The following is a 15,286-nucleotide window of genomic DNA, read 5'->3' as shown; positions in this document are numbered from 1 at the left end:
CCTGGCATGGTCCACCAGCAGGAGGCCATGAGGCCAAGCAGCCTCATTCTCACCGAAATCCGGGCTAGAGTCCGAAACATCGGTATCCTAGCTCGAATATCCTGGACTTGCTGCTCGAGAGGTTAAGCCCAAAACTGCATTGCATCCAGAACTGCCCCGATGAAAAGGAGCTCATGAGAGGGAATCATGTGTGACTTTGGCACGTCGATAGTGAACACAAGCGAGTGCAGGTGGTCTGCCGTAGTCTGGAGATGGGAGACAACAGCCTGGGCAGAGCTCGTCTTTAACAGCCAGTCGTCCAGATAGGGAGAAGACTGGAACCCCTGATCTGCGCAGATGAGCTGCAACCATCGCCATCACTTTCGAGAACACTCGAGGGGCGCTGGTAAGTCCAAAAGAGAGCATGGTAAACTGAAAATGCTCGTGGCCTACCATGAACCGTAGGCAACGCCTGTGGGCTGGCAGGACGGGGATGTGGAAATAAGTGTCCTACAAGTCCAACGCTGCCATCCAGTATCCAGGGTAGAAGGCAGACAGAACCTGAGCCAATGTCAACATTTTGAACTTCTCTTTCCAGAGGAAGCGGTTGACGTCCCCGAGATCCAAGATAGGATGCAGGCCTTTGTCCTTCTTGGGTACCAGAAAGTAGTGGGAATAACAACCACGCCCTACTTCTGGCATAGGGACTCGCTCGGTAGCTCCCTTGGCCAAGAGCCCTAACTTCCTGACCGAGAAAGCCAAGGTTATCCTCCGACATGCGATGGAGTGTTGGTGGCATGGAGGGGTGGGTATTCTTGAAGGGGAGAGAGTAGCCCCTTCAGACTATCTGCAAAACCCACCTGTCCAATGTGTTGTGCCGGTGGGGGAGGCAATGGCAGATCCTGCCACCCATGCAACTGGTGGCCCTGAAAAGTCGGGCTTTGGACGAAGCTGCAGAGGGGGCATTGGTGGACTGACCCGCTCTCTGGGCCCTGGACCCATGACGCTGGGTCCCACGTCCCCAGCCGCACGGAGGCTGGGTGGCTTGTGCATGTAGGAAGCTGGCTCTGTATACACTATACCAAAAGGAGGCATAGTGTGCACAGAGTCCACTGGAAGCCCAATGGTAGGCAGAGGTAGAAGTAGATAGCACCTTACTCTCCATTTGTGGTAGTGTAGGCGAGCAGTAAGGCTTTGTCAGAGGGTAGTGTTAAGCATTTGTTGTACACACAATCAGCAAATGATTGTACACACTCAAAGACTGAACTCAGACCAATTTGCTTTGTATAAAAACATTATTTAGTTAGAATTATTTTTTGGACCAAGCAAGCCAGGCACATGTAAGTGATTTATACTTTGTAAAAACAATACAGTTTGAATTGCAGTTGTATATATTCTTTGGTTTGGTTACAGTAGAATTACTGGAAATGCAATACCTTAAAATATTCTACATATACTTTATAATGACTTTTCTATAGCAGGTCATGTAGATTACTTTTCTTACACAGTTTAGTATACCTAGATACTGCACTGGGACATTTCCTGTATAAAAACTAAGTAAATGTGTTTTGGTTATTTGTACACAGTTGTATACACTTTTATAGATTTTCCAACTCCACGCTTTTTCATAGAAAACAGTCAATATTATCCTATGGGAGGAAATAAGGTTATCGGTTAACAGGTAAGTAATTTGTTGTGGGAGTTGGTTTTCTGGGGTTAGACTCAGGAGTCTCCCGGGATCGAGGATGCACTCTCAAAGTACCCTCAGCAGCACTAGGGTGGCTGGGTGCAGAGGCCCAATGTTACCCAATGGGGGAGAGGAGGGCCTCCGGTTGGTGACTGCTCAAGAGCAGGCCACAAGGTTATGGGAGCAAAGCTCCTGGACTTTAGCTCAGCGCAAATGGGGGTTCAAGTTGGCACCAAAGGAACACCCAAAGAGGCACCAGGACGGCCGGGTGCAGTGTGCTGTTTTGGCGTTGGATGCCCTGTTACTTTCAAAGGGGATCCTCCAGTTTGAAAAAACACTGCAGGCTCGGGACGAAGGTCTTCTGCGAGCTATCACCACTTGGAGAGGTAAGTTTGGATGCTGGGGGTTTGCAAGACACCATCGGTTGGACCACCCAAGGCCATGGGGTGTCGGGTGCAGGGGTGTCTTTTAGGGTCGGACCTTTTTACCAGCTCCTGGTCACGGTTGGGGTGGTGCTCCGGATTGTGCCTGGTGGCGTTGGCTGGAGGCTTGACGCTGATCAGGGATCACTGGATCTTGGGTCAGGATTGCCAGACACCTCCTCGTGATGTTGGGCCACTCGGGCTGTGGGCGACTGGTGCAGAGTGGTGCAGACTCGCTGATTTTGGCAGAGCGGAAGTCTGTGGGTGAACAAATCCAGTGTTCATGGGAGACGCATTCTTTTTCTTGGAAGGCAAGGCAGGTCCTCGGGGTTCTTGAGGTTGCTGGGCTGGGGCCAAGTTAGTGGGCGTCCTCCTCTTAGCCTCAGCACAGCTGCTCGGTCATTCTTCTTTTCTTGTTGGTCGTTTGTCTGACTTCTTGGTTCAGGGCTGCCCCTAAATACTGCATTTAGGGGGCATTTTAGGGGTCTCGAGGTCAGTAGCCAATGAGTTACTGACCTTAGGGTGACTACATCCTTGGTGTGCTCATCCCACGTGGGGGAGTGAGCACAATCCCTATTCCTGATTGGGGAGTGCATGCCATGTGCACGATGGCAGGCACTGAAAAGTGGGCTTTACCTCGCCTCCCCCACCTGAGGGATGGGGTTGGCAGAGGTGAGCACAACTTCTGGGCTGCCTAATTTTTCCCACCTGTCTTCCTGCCGAAAAAAGAGGGGAGAAAGTAAGGGGGCCTGCTCCTGATAGCAGGAAAGGTTGGGGGTCGCATTACAAAGGTTGCAAGGTCTTTGAAACTTCCCTGCCACAGATGGCTCTTCCTGGCCTGGGGAAGGTGCGAACACCTCGCCCACGAAAGGCTTTGGTTCTGGGTTCATGGAGCGAAGGGTCCCACCCCAGGGGTCCAGAAACGTCTTGTGGTGGCAGGCTGGTGTGTACCAGTCAGGGAACCCACCAGAGGCTGGTTGTTTTTCAGGGGGCACCTCTAAGATGCCCTCCGAGTGCATTTTTCATTAAATCCCACACTGGCATCAGTGTGGGTCTAATGCAATGGGAAGTTTGATACCAAACTTCCCAGTTTTCAGCAAAGCCATTATGTTTCTGTGGCGTTCGGAATGACAAATTCCGAGCACCATATACTCTTAATGGTATTACTATACTTACAATGTCTAGAAATTGGTCTAGACACAGGAGGGGTACTGGACTCATTCACCTGTACCCTTACCACTGGTATAGTGCACCCAGCTAGTGGGGTGGCTGACCTATGCCAGGGCAGTGGGTTGTAGGCATGGCACACAGCTTTGTGTGCCATGTCGACTCTTCACTTCGTTCTGAACCAAAACACGCAGCCGGCGATGGCAGTGTGTGCGCGTGTAAAGGTACAGGGCCTCTAAGGGTGGAACAATAAGTGCTGCAACCCTTAGAGGCCTTCCTATGCCACAGTGCCTTTGTTACCCATGGTACCTTTTATAAGGGACTGACATGTGGCCAGAGAGGTGCCAATTGGGGGTACAAGGTACAGTTTTTGGGAAAGAACACAGGCCCAGGGAACCAGATTGGCAGGGACCTAGGAAACATCAAGTCAAAGTGCATCAGTAGTCCGGCAAAAACTGTGTGTGGGGGGAGGGGGGGGGGGGGGGGGAGGTGGTTACTGGAACAGAAACTCAGCTTCCTACACTGCCGCCCTGTGTCTCTGTGTGGAACGTGGTGGGGCACGCCTTCCATGGCCACAAAAGGGGCGAAAGGCAGACTGCATGGGGCAAGAAGTTGCTGCAAGGCCCAAGGACCTGGCCGTAGCCCTAGAGTCCTTTAAGCGCTCGAGCACGTGGTCTGCCTTGTCACCAAACAGGAGACTGCCATCAAAGGCCATGTCCAAAAGGGTAGATTGGACATCCCCAGAGAAGCCTGAGGTCGTAAGCCAGATGTAGCGCCTTGAGGCTACTAACCTGGAAATTGTCCTACCCAGCAAGTCGGCGGTATCCAGCCACACCAGATGGTGAACTTCGCTGCATCTGGACCCTCAGCAACAGCGTGGGCGAGCACGGCCCGGGCCTCCTCCAGGCACTGTGGCAGCACTTGCACAACTGTGTCCCACACCAAATATGTGTAATGGCCCAAGAAACATGCAGTATTGACTGACCGCAGTCCTGAGTTGGCGAAAGAAAACATCTTCCCAAGATGGTCCCGCTTCTTGGATTTCCTATCTTGAGGAGCAGTAGGGAAAGCGCTTCCTTTCGCGGATGAGGCTTGGAAAAGCGTTGATCCGGATCCAGGCCTGGATCCTTGTGGGCTCTGCAGCGCCGAGGCCGGAAGCCGCCGGCATCGAAGGACTAGAGCCTCCAGCCGAGTACGCAGGCTGCCCAAAGAAGGAGTGGAGGGCTTCGTAAAATGCACAATGCTGGGCAGGGGACGCTGCGGCTCCCGGAAAACAGGGGGGAAGGGGGGGGGGGGGAGCTGTCTCAGCAGGCTCCGGGAGCGGAGCCGGAAAACTACGACCCTCCGTGTCCTGCAAAGGCCGACTGACGCGGAGAAGGCGAAGAGCGTCGATGCTTCTTTCGCCTTCTTCTTGTGCTTCAACTTACCCGAAGATGAAGACTTCGATGACGAATGGTGGTGGTGGCCCCGTGACCTTCCCCTCGACCGGGACCTCGAACGGCACGGAGCAGACTGCCGGGCCTCCAAAAGTCAAAAAAGTTTAGTAGATCTGCGCGGAAAAAGAAAGAACTGACATCAGCGGCAGGGGCGGCGTCTAAGTAGATACTGTGAAGTCATTCCGGCGATCACGACGCTGGTGACAGACGCGGAGTCGACCGAAGCCACCTACCGACACGCAGGGGTACTGCTGAGGAAATAATTCTCTAGATCCAGTGTGACGCCTGGGGATAATTCTAACGTAAAGAATCTATAACTAATAGTCTCTTTCAGATACTGTAAAACAGGAATGGGAGCTAGAAAAAACAAAATCAACCCTTTTTTGATAGCTATTAAAAATTAAATTCAATGGTCGTATTGTTAATAAATAATAATGAAGTTACTAACTACCTGCCTTAACTGCCAGCAGGCTAATTAGCATAAGGCTCTGTCTGCCATTATCCTGTGCTCAGCCTTGAATAGGTGTAAAAAAGATATGAAATGCCTCTCAGGAGCAAGCAGGCTAATATGAACAGGCAGAGATGACTATTTTGAACTACACAGAGTATGCAGGGTGGCAGCTGGGGGCATCCTTGTTGACACTAGTTTTAAAACATTCTTAAGAGATACGTTGAGATACGTTGAGACAACACTCGAAAGAGAGAAAAGGATATCAAGTTAATTATCGTGGGTCCCTATGTATCGTTGCTGAAGGATCCTTCTTTTAGGGGTTTGTGGGCAGAGTGTCTCAAACTGGATTTTAGTGTAGATGCGGGAAGACTGAAACAGTATGCTCCACACAGACACACAGGCCTCAGAGTTCAAGTTTAGTGTGTTGGAAGACTTTTACTATCTTGGATTTGCGATGACACGTTGCATTTTTGGCCTGTATGCTATAAAGCAAACAGGAATTCCAGCAAAAGTTGTTAGGAAGTGTTCAGGAGTCAGCTCCACCCACTAGCCCATGCCAGGCATAAATGTAGCATTTACAGTCACCCATTTCAAAATACTTTCTGGATCTGTGGAAAATCAGAGGATTCCTGGATGTGCTGTCCGTAACCTGAGAGGAGAAGAATTGGACCTGCTCAGTCTTGCACCCAGGACAAAGACGTGGACTCCAAGGGTCAGTTGGCTAGCCTAGCTTCCTTGGTGGCTACAGGGAAGACAAGCTGCAAGAGGATTTTTTACGGGGGCAGTATCCAGTAGACCAGTGACAAATGGACCTGGACTGGACACTGCTGTTGGCCTCTGCCTGACTCCCTGCCAGTCTCTATGTGCCTTGCCTGAAGTCCTGGGGTGTTTTCCTGTTCAGGTAGACCGGTCCTGAACACAGGGCACACCATACCCAAAGGACATCCTGCAATACAACTACCATTGTGTGCAGCCATGGGCAGTGTTCAAATGGAAACACAGATGTGGTAGTATGAAAGCATGTACAACCAGTAAAAAACACTTGCACCATATGTCACAGAGGATCAATAAGAGGGAGAGGGACTGTCAACCACCGTGCACGGCAACTGCCCCTTATCTTAAACTATGAGATTACTAATGCTGGTGGCAACACAACTGTAGTTCACAGGAGTAGGCATTTTCCAATTTTTTTAAAGGGGGTAATTATGTAGGCCTTCTATATAAATTCATTTTCAGTGCTACTGTTTTTGTCTCGATCTTGAAGCAGCCCAGATCAACTTTTGCACATAAATATGAAGTGTGTGAATGCAGTCAAAATATTTACGTACATCTCGGTTTCTGACAAAAAAAAACGGTTGACATAATTTTACCTTCAACTTGAACTCCAACTGTGGCATCACAGACAGCAATAAATGAGGGTCTATGGCGAAAAGTTCCTGTATTAAATCGAATACATGCTCAGACAGATCACTCACTGAAGACTTGCCCAGAACAAGAACCTGGTTAAAAAACTAAAAGAAAAATAAACATTGAGAACTTAGGTTTGACACCATTTGTGACAGAAAGAGTTCACAAGTGCTTTACACTGCCCTTCCAACAAAATTTCATGATCCAAGTTTAATATACAAAAGAGTATGAAATCAGTGTTGCCTTGAGTAAGCACTTTCTTTTTCTTTTTTTTTTAAATATGCAAACTTGCAGAGATGGCTTTATTTAGGAAACTAATTTTTGGTTGCAAGTTTATAAAGCCCAACGGGTCCTTTTCTCTGACAATCATAGTACAACAAAAAAAGTCCTTTCTTCAAAAGGGTAACTAACTCATGTTTATTTCACTCATATTTACTGCCTTTTACATCATTTGTAAAATGCAGTACAAATTTTATTTTAAATCTTAACACTAACTTTAGAATGACAACAATTAAGACCCCATTAAGAACAATATCAAAATGAATTACAACACAAACTCTGCCCTACCTCATACTCCTTACATTGTTAATGTACACTATTTTGCAAAAATTTTAAACCACAATACGTAGCGCATTTTCAAGACAATTTTTTATTTCATGAAAAGCTTCAACCTTTCCTCATTTTTGGGTTTGGATTTTTCATATAATCTGCCTTTTACACTGTGTGAAAGTTAAATATTATTTCGTAAAAACTTGTTTCAACCATGCCATTCTATGATTCAATAACCACAACAAATTATGATATCACAAAATTAGAATGTAGAATTTATTGCAAAATCTGACATGAATACATTTTTGGCAACCTTTGAATACATGAACTAGTTGAACATGAAATATAAAGTGGCACAAGTACATAAGATGATAACCTAATTAACTTTCAAAAATGTAACTATTAACATTTGCAATCGAATAACAACTCTTACATCTTTTCCCCTCTACAAAAACAATCGTGCAACTGCTATTACACTCACATACCCACTTACTGCTCTTTCACTAGTGCAGGCAAGAGACCCCAGCTCAGTTACAGAGCACCAGATAGACCTTAACAGGGGCATCACCCACAGGCGAGCAGACTAAAGCCTACACTCCTTAAAATATAAGCTATTCAATGACTATCAGTAACCTCGTAGGATACAACAAGGTGATTTTCTTCTAGGACCACAAGGCCTGCAGGGTCCTCCCTTATCTTATTCTCCTTCACTTAAGATGGAAGGGGGGTGGGTGGTGCTGTGTGGGCGTAGCAGTCAGCATATCGCAGCTCTACCGACGGTTGGCATTAAAACAATCAGCACCTTTAGGGTACTTGCAGAATGTTGAATCCACTGGAGGTTAAACATACGAGAGTCAGGAAAAAGGGGCATGGTAACAGTACTTTAGTCACAACATCCCTATTTTCTCAATCTGGCACTTTTGTTCCACATCATATACACAACTTCAAATAACAACGCTCTAACAGAAGATGTAGTACACAGGTGGGTGCATACAAGTTACGATGCAGTTCCCTAACTACCCTAGTTACTGGTTGCTCACTAGCCATCATATTCTTGAAACAAGGTTGTACAGTATACACTGCTCACCCTGCTGCTATCTTTCATTAGGGAATGATACTGCAGTAAAGTTTAGGTTCATGCTGAATATTACCAGTGGAGGAACCAAATTGGTTTATAGAAGAACTCTCACCCACCAACTAGGTTGGTCTCTTCAAAGATATGTAAAAAGGGAAGAACAGGCTAATAAGAACAAAATATTTGCCACAGTGCCACGGGAACAAGAGCTTTTGGGATGCCAGGGTATAGCATCAACAATCTCCCCCTACCTCCCCTCCCCAAAAGAACATCTATTTATCTGCCACCGTCAAGGCGCAGACAAAATACGACGGATTGCCCACTTGGTGGAAAAATCGCGTATCAGGGATATTCCTGCCTGCCTGGTCTCTTGACGCTGAAAAGGCGTTTGATCGCGTGGACTGGAGCTTTCTTCCGGCGGTTCTCCAGAAGATTGGCTTGGGACCTGGCTTCATTTCTAAACTGATGGCCCCCCCATGCGAAACCTACCACTCGCAGTCGCTTCAACGGCTCTACCACTGCTCCTATCCTATCACGAGTCAGGGGTGCCCGCTTTCTCCTCTATTATTCGCACTTGTCGTCGAGCCCCTATCTATTGCTATACTCCGTAATCAGAATATACGGGGTATCCGAATGGGGGCACCGAACATAAGGTTTCCCTCTTTGGCGACGATCTGCTTTTGTCCTTGTCCTCTCCGTTGACCTTTCTCCATGCGGTCGCTGAGCTCTTGGGGTCCTTCAAGGCCATTTATGGCTATCGGATTAAACTAGCGAAATCCCACGCTCTTAATATTACGCTTCCGACTTCTGAGGTCCAGGGATTGCGAGATCTGCTTCCGGTGCAATGGATTGACGAGACGATTCGCTATTTGGGCCTAGATCCGACTCCTACGCTTGCTTCCTGGTCCTCCTCTAACTGGCCCAGATACCGGAAAGCTATTCGCGATGAGATGCGCCGATGGGAAGGCCTCCCCCTGGTGTGGCTGGGGCACCTTAATGCCATTAAAATGTCCCTCCTCCCTAAAGTCCTTTATCCGTTTCAGTCTCTTCCTACTCCTATTTCGCACACTGACATCCTGACCTTACAACGTGATTTTACCAAGTTCATATAGGTGAACTCCTGCCCCCTTTTTTCTCATAAAATACGCATGGTCCCCAGATATCGCTATTATTGGGCTTGTAATCTCTGGTTTTTATCAGAATGGATCGTTCCTGAAAGAGAGAAACACTGGGTCCACATGGACCGTGCAGTGGCCTGTAGACCATTGTGGAATCTTGCCTGGATCCAGCGAGAGGCGCGCCCTCGCAGTGCTTATTTAGCGACTCCGACGAGAAAGGTCTTGGAGATATGGGTTAAACTGGCGCTTTCCCGAGGCCTTACGACTTTTCCTTCTCCCAATACCCTTCTAACGTGCAATCCAGCATTTCCCCCTGCCTTGCAGCCTCAAGCTTTGGCGGCTTGGACAGTAGAGGGTCGGCGTATTCTCCAGGATTTTTTTCATGGTTCTACCTTCTGTACCTTTGACCAGTGCAAACAATTTTTCCACCTCACAGGTAAGGCGTGTCTGCAATATTGTCAATAGCGCCATTGAGTTTCTTCCATGGACTACTCTCTGGGGCGACTCGACAGCTCAAACCCTTTGAGTCCCTGGTTCGTAGATTCGAGGGTCTAGGGGCCTAATCTCTAAAACATACTCTGTTCTTCAACACTCTCAACAGCTTCTGCTCCATGGATAACAGACGCGTTGGGCCTCTGATTTGGCTGCCGACATCTCCCCGGAGTGGGATCACTTGTGGAGGGACATCCCTATGGTGTACAGTAGCATTCCTCCGCGCAAATCTGCATATAAACTGATGACACAATGGTATTATACCCCAACACGTCTCCATCAGATGTTCCCGAACACCCCTCCGACTTGCTGGCGCTGCCGGACAGATAGAGGGGACTTCCTGCACATTTGGGGGTCTTGCTCGGGGCTTACCATGTTTGGAAAGAGATCCTCAGTCACATCAAAGAGGTGGTGGGATTCCCGGTTCCTTCTACTCCGTCGCTAGCGATCCTGGGCATCCGGCCTGGCACACTGAAGGCCATGACTTTGACAGACTGGTATTTAATTCTCCATCTATTGCGAGCTACTATTATTTATTTATTTTATTTTGAGGTTTTATAGAGCGCGAAATTGACCCATTAGGGTATCAGAGCGCTTTACAGGAATCAGCCGTAGTAGACAACAGACTTGGAGGGGGGGCTGGATACATAAGGGATAAAAGGACAAGTTATACATTTACATATACATTTTACAAAAGTAGAGCAATGGTCTCTGGATGAATAAAAGGCAAAATTTAGGCCAGGAATTTGCCCATTAGGAAGGTGTTGGCATCATTTTTTAAGCAAGCCAGAGAAGGGATCCTTCTAATGGCGGGCGGAAGTGAGTTACATATTCACGGTGCAGCCCCAGAGAAGGCCAGATTGTACGTTTTCTTTTTCCAAACACGTGCAGGTTGGAGCAAGAGGTCTCTGGTGGATCAGGAGTTTCTGGTTCCTCCAGATATCACGAGTTTCTAAGCAAGATATGCAGGGGAGTTTGAGTATAATACCTTGTGCGTGATACATGCCAATTTGAGTTGGATTCTGGCCTGTAGAGGAAGCCAGTTCAGAGCTTTCAGATGAGGTGAAATGTGGTTGAATTTCCTTGAGCCTGTTAGTAGTCTGGCAGCTGTGTTGAGGCAGGCTTTTAAAGGTGCCAGGGAGATCTTGGGTAGACTCGAGAGGGTAGAGCAGCCATATTCAAGTCTAGAGAGGACTAGTTACTGGACTGCCATTTTTAGGTCGGGAGTATCAAGGAAGGGTTTCAGTTTCCTTAGCTCAGGTGGAATATGGCTGATTTAGCCATCAAATTGATGTGGTCCCGCATGCTGAAGTTACAGTCCAGGGTTATTCCAAGCGATTTGGCAGAGTCCACGATGGTCGGAGGGCAGTTTAAGGCTGTGATGGCCTTAATCCTTACCGGAGTCTTGGGGTTGGTTTTGGGTGGGGAAATTAGAAGGAATTCTGTCTTCTTTGCATTGAGTTTGAGTTGGTTGGAGGAGAGCCATTGGACAGTCAGTTTCAAGGATTCATTCAGGGAAAGAATCTCCTCGAGGGAGGAGATTTTGATGTAGATCTGGGTGTCAGTGTACATATGGTAGGAGATATTTGCGGTGTTCAGTAGTTCGGCAAGCGGTTTGAGGTAAAGGTTAAAGAGGGTGGGGGACAGGGTTGATCCTTGGGGGACTCAAACCGTGACCGGAGAGGGAGCAGACAGGTTACCGTTAATTAGGAATCTCTGAGATGGTTATGAAGGAAGGACCTAAACCATTCAAGAACAGAGCCATCTATTCCCATCCTGCGTTTGAGTCGTTCCAGTAGTTTTACATGGTTGACCGTGTCGAAGGCAGAGGATAGATCTAGGAAGATTAGGAGACAGGTTTTGCCTTGGTCAAGGGCTTGGAGGGCATCATCCACTATGTGGAGAATGGTGGTTTCCGTGCTGTGCCCAGGCCTGAAACCAGATTGGAAGTCATCTAGTAGGTGGAAGTTGGTGATGTTTTGGCTCAGCTGCTGTTGCACACACTTCTCCAGAACTTTAGCTAAGAGTGGGATGTTAGAAATAGGTCTATAATTGTCAGGGGAGGCAGGGTCAAGTGCGTTTTTTTCTTTTTTTTTTTAGATGGGTAGGACTTGGCCAGCTTTCAGAGAGTCGGGTATCGATCCCTGAAGCAGGGAGGCGCTAATTATTGCAGTCCAGCTAGGAATGATGGATTGGGCGGCAGCAGCTAAGCAGTTAGAGGGGAGTGGGTCATTAAAGTGGTTGTTCGGGTTTAAGGTGGATAGGATTTTCGAGACGGAATATTTGTCATAGATTTTGAAGTCGGTCCAGTGTGCTTGGTTTTTGGGAAAAGGCTGTGAAGGCGGCTCGGAGGGAGGAGGCAAATCTGGAAGGGGTTGAGAGTAAGTAGCGGATCTAAGTTAGTTACCCAAGGCTGTGATTTTGTCCGAGAAAAAAAAAAGATGAGAATTCCTCAGATGATATTAGTGACTTGGGGCTTTCTTGATCATTGAGGTCACCCACCGTTGTGACAGAGGGGGAAGCGGGGGGAAGCGGGGGGGGGGGGGGGTTGTGTCAGACTTGCAAACGAGCAGCCAGTTCCCTGGGATCAAGGTTCTTGGTGTCTCTAACCCAGCGTTTAGGGATCACCTGTTGCGGTGCCCTAGTCTTGTGGGTGCCAGGTAATAGGAAAGTGATAGCGAGGTGGTCCGACCAGTCACAAGAGTCCATAGTGATAAGCTTGACTGTTGATTCCTTAGCGACGATCCAGTCGAGTGACGCCTTTCTAGTATGTAGGGAGTGAGCAGGCTTGGGTTAGGGCTTGGTCGGCCAGGAAATCTTTGATGGCGTTGACATGAGGATCCTTGGGGTCGTTCCAGCGCAGATTGAGGTCACCAAGGAAATTGTCTTTAGAGTAGGAGGAAACCTTGGCTGTGATGATTTCAATGAGGTGGTCGGTGAAGGTGTCATTCGTGCCTGGGGGGGTGGTAAAAGATGTGCAGATTGTACAGTTGTGTGGTGTAGCTGCATATGGAAAGTGCGAGGTATTCATAGGAGTCTGTGGTATCTGCCAGGAGTTCTGACACGTGGAGGTTAGAGCGGTAAATGCAGGCAATGCCTCCCCCTTTTTTGCTAGATTGCCTGTCCAGCCTTGCAATGTTGTAGTTGGGAGGGACTAGGAGGTCCAGGCATGGAGATGAGGATTCGTTGAGCCACGATTCGGTCAGGATTGCTAAGTCAAAGTTTTGGCTCAGTATGAGGTCTGCGATATCAGCAGCATGCTTAACTGCTGAGGGCAATTAATTAGGAGGCCAGACAGAGGGGGGGGGGGGGGTCAGAGAGAGTGTCGTGCGATGGGGCGGACAGGGGTACTGGTGCTAGGTTGCTATCAACCACACTTCTGTTGCGGAGGGTAGCTGATCTGTTGGGGTTGATTGAGACCGTGCGGATGGCATGTTCGACATAAACGTCTAGTGGACTAGGGGTTACTGGGACAGAGTTGTAGGAAAGGAGGATGGCTAGAATTTCCTCTTCAGTAAGGTCTAGCGGACATGGGGTGACAAGGGTAGAGTTGGAGGAGAGGAGGAGAGTTAGAATTTCCTCCTCTGAGAGGTGGCATGGTTGCTTGCGAGGGCAAAGGTGTCTCAAGGATAGCGGTAGTGGGTGATTGGGGGGTCTCTGTGATAGGGAGGGGGTGGTGTTCCACGGAGGCTTGAACTTAGAGAAGGAGAGTTCAGTGAGGTGAAGGAGGTTCTTTAGACCCAGAATGGAGTAATGGATTCTCTGCATTAATTTGGCTGCTCTGTAGTGCAGAGTTTCGATATCAATATAAAAGGGAGGCGCTTGAGGGCAGGGGGACAGTGGTTTGGTAGCGGTTCTATTGGCATGCAGTGGGGGTAGGGTAGAGGGGCTGGGTCAACTTGTGACGCAGGCCAAAGGAAGAGTTACAGTCTCAAGGTCAAAGAGAGGAGCTGGCGGGGAGGAGACCAAAGGTCTGGGAACAGTTCTGTTAGTAGGCCTAGGTGGCGAGATAGAGGGGGTTAGGTTGATCTGAGTTGTGAGCCCTTAGGGGGGTGGTTTGTGGGTGGCTGGGCACACTAGTCGGGGGGTCGTCAGGGCGGGGGTTTGTTACCCTGCAGGTGTTGTGCACATGGTTTTTGAGGCGGGTAAACAGGTCTGTGAATTGAGGTTTTTGGTTGTAGCTTGGATCAAGACGATGCAGTTTTTCTAAAGGGTGATGGTGAGGTCAGCTCGCAAGATTGCGGAGGGCACTATCGTGAGCTTGGTCCCATACTGTATCTTCCTGGTTCCGTGTACATTGAGGAGGTGCACAATGGTTTTGCACCATGAGGATGTTCTTCTGGAGTAGAAAATGAGGTCATTAATGACTGTGCCCTTGTTAGCGCTGTGTCGTAGATCAGAGAACAAGGTCTCAGGGTGGAGTGCTTGAGAGATTTTGCTGCGGTTTTGGAGAGGTTGGGAGGATATGCAAGAGTATAATAGTTTTCCCAGTAGCGGTCAGGCCAGATCCTGCCATGCTGGCTAGGGTGGGGCAGTGTAGGATCGAAAATCTGTCAGAAAACAGCAGGGAGGGTGATTCTCCCCCTCACAGAACGTTGGGGAGCTATGGTATCTGAATTAGTCATTTAAAGGACGAAAGGGTGAGTCTCCACCTCGTGGAATCCTATCCAATACAAGGACTGCAGCAGAGTCCGAGAGGTCAGGCCAGCCTCATCGCCTCGGGCCCAGGGCAATGCCAGGCCAGTCCAGGACCAAGATAAGAGTTGGCGTGCACCTGACCCTATGGCAGTGTCGAGGCCACTCTCAGGGCAGCGCAAGGCACCAGGGAATCCTTCCGGAGTACATCAGAGTGGAACAGCATCTTATTTGTTCGCTGGTTGCAATCATTACTTTCTGATGGGTATGGCATTGGCTTAGATTGCTTCTTTGATATCCCCTCGTCTGGAGATACCTTTATGTTTGTTAAATGAGGAATGAGCTGCGCGACAGTCCATTGCCTCCTGCTGGAAGCGACCCCACCCTCCTCTTGCTGCGTGGTTTCTCTGGCTGTGGGATATCCTATCCCTGGAACTCCTTACTGCCCGCCTCACTCCTACAAACACGCGCTTTAACCGTATGTGGCGTCCACTTCTACACCATCTCACTAAAACTGAACACTACCACTCGATGCCCCCTAGACTACAGGCCCTACAGTTGTTTGAGGACCCTATGGAGCCTTTCTCTCAGGGTCAGCGACCAGCCTCCCTGGAGTAATCTGCTTGGTCTGCTAGGCGGGCCCTTCGGACCTTACGACTACTGACCTCCACACTGGGAATTGGCCCTTCCCCCCTCCTCCCCAGCTCCCTGGTGCATCCTCTTTTACTCTCTCTTCTCCTCCCCTTTGGGAAACGCCTCTTTAGCTGTTTTCTTCTTTTTCTTCCTGTCTTCACCTTTCTCGGGTTTCTCTTTGTCTCTCTACGGTTTTATGATGTTTTCTGTTTTATCCATAGCAAAGTATATTGTT

At 48.6% G+C, this 15,286-nt stretch overlaps 1 protein-coding gene across 1 annotated transcript in view; it reads right to left on the bottom strand.

Annotated features, from left to right (window-relative positions):
* PDS5A (PDS5 cohesin associated factor A) overlaps positions 1–15,286 on the bottom strand; it is a 1,513,477-nt gene that overhangs the window by 1,338,329 nt on the left and 159,862 nt on the right. Inside the window, exon 8 of the mRNA XM_085642237.1 lies at positions 6,513–6,653. Coding sequence (XP_085498363.1) covers positions 6,513–6,653 — 141 coding nt within the window. The remainder of the gene's footprint in view (positions 1–6,512; positions 6,654–15,286) is intronic.

The sequence above is a fragment of the Triturus cristatus genome, chromosome 2_2, assembly GCF_964204655.1.
Source record: "Triturus cristatus chromosome 2_2, aTriCri1.1, whole genome shotgun sequence".
NCBI classification, from domain to species: Eukaryota; Metazoa; Chordata; class Amphibia; order Caudata; family Salamandridae; genus Triturus; species Triturus cristatus.
The sequence above is the reverse complement of the archived record's forward strand: the minus strand, read 5'-3'. Positions and strand labels throughout refer to the sequence as shown.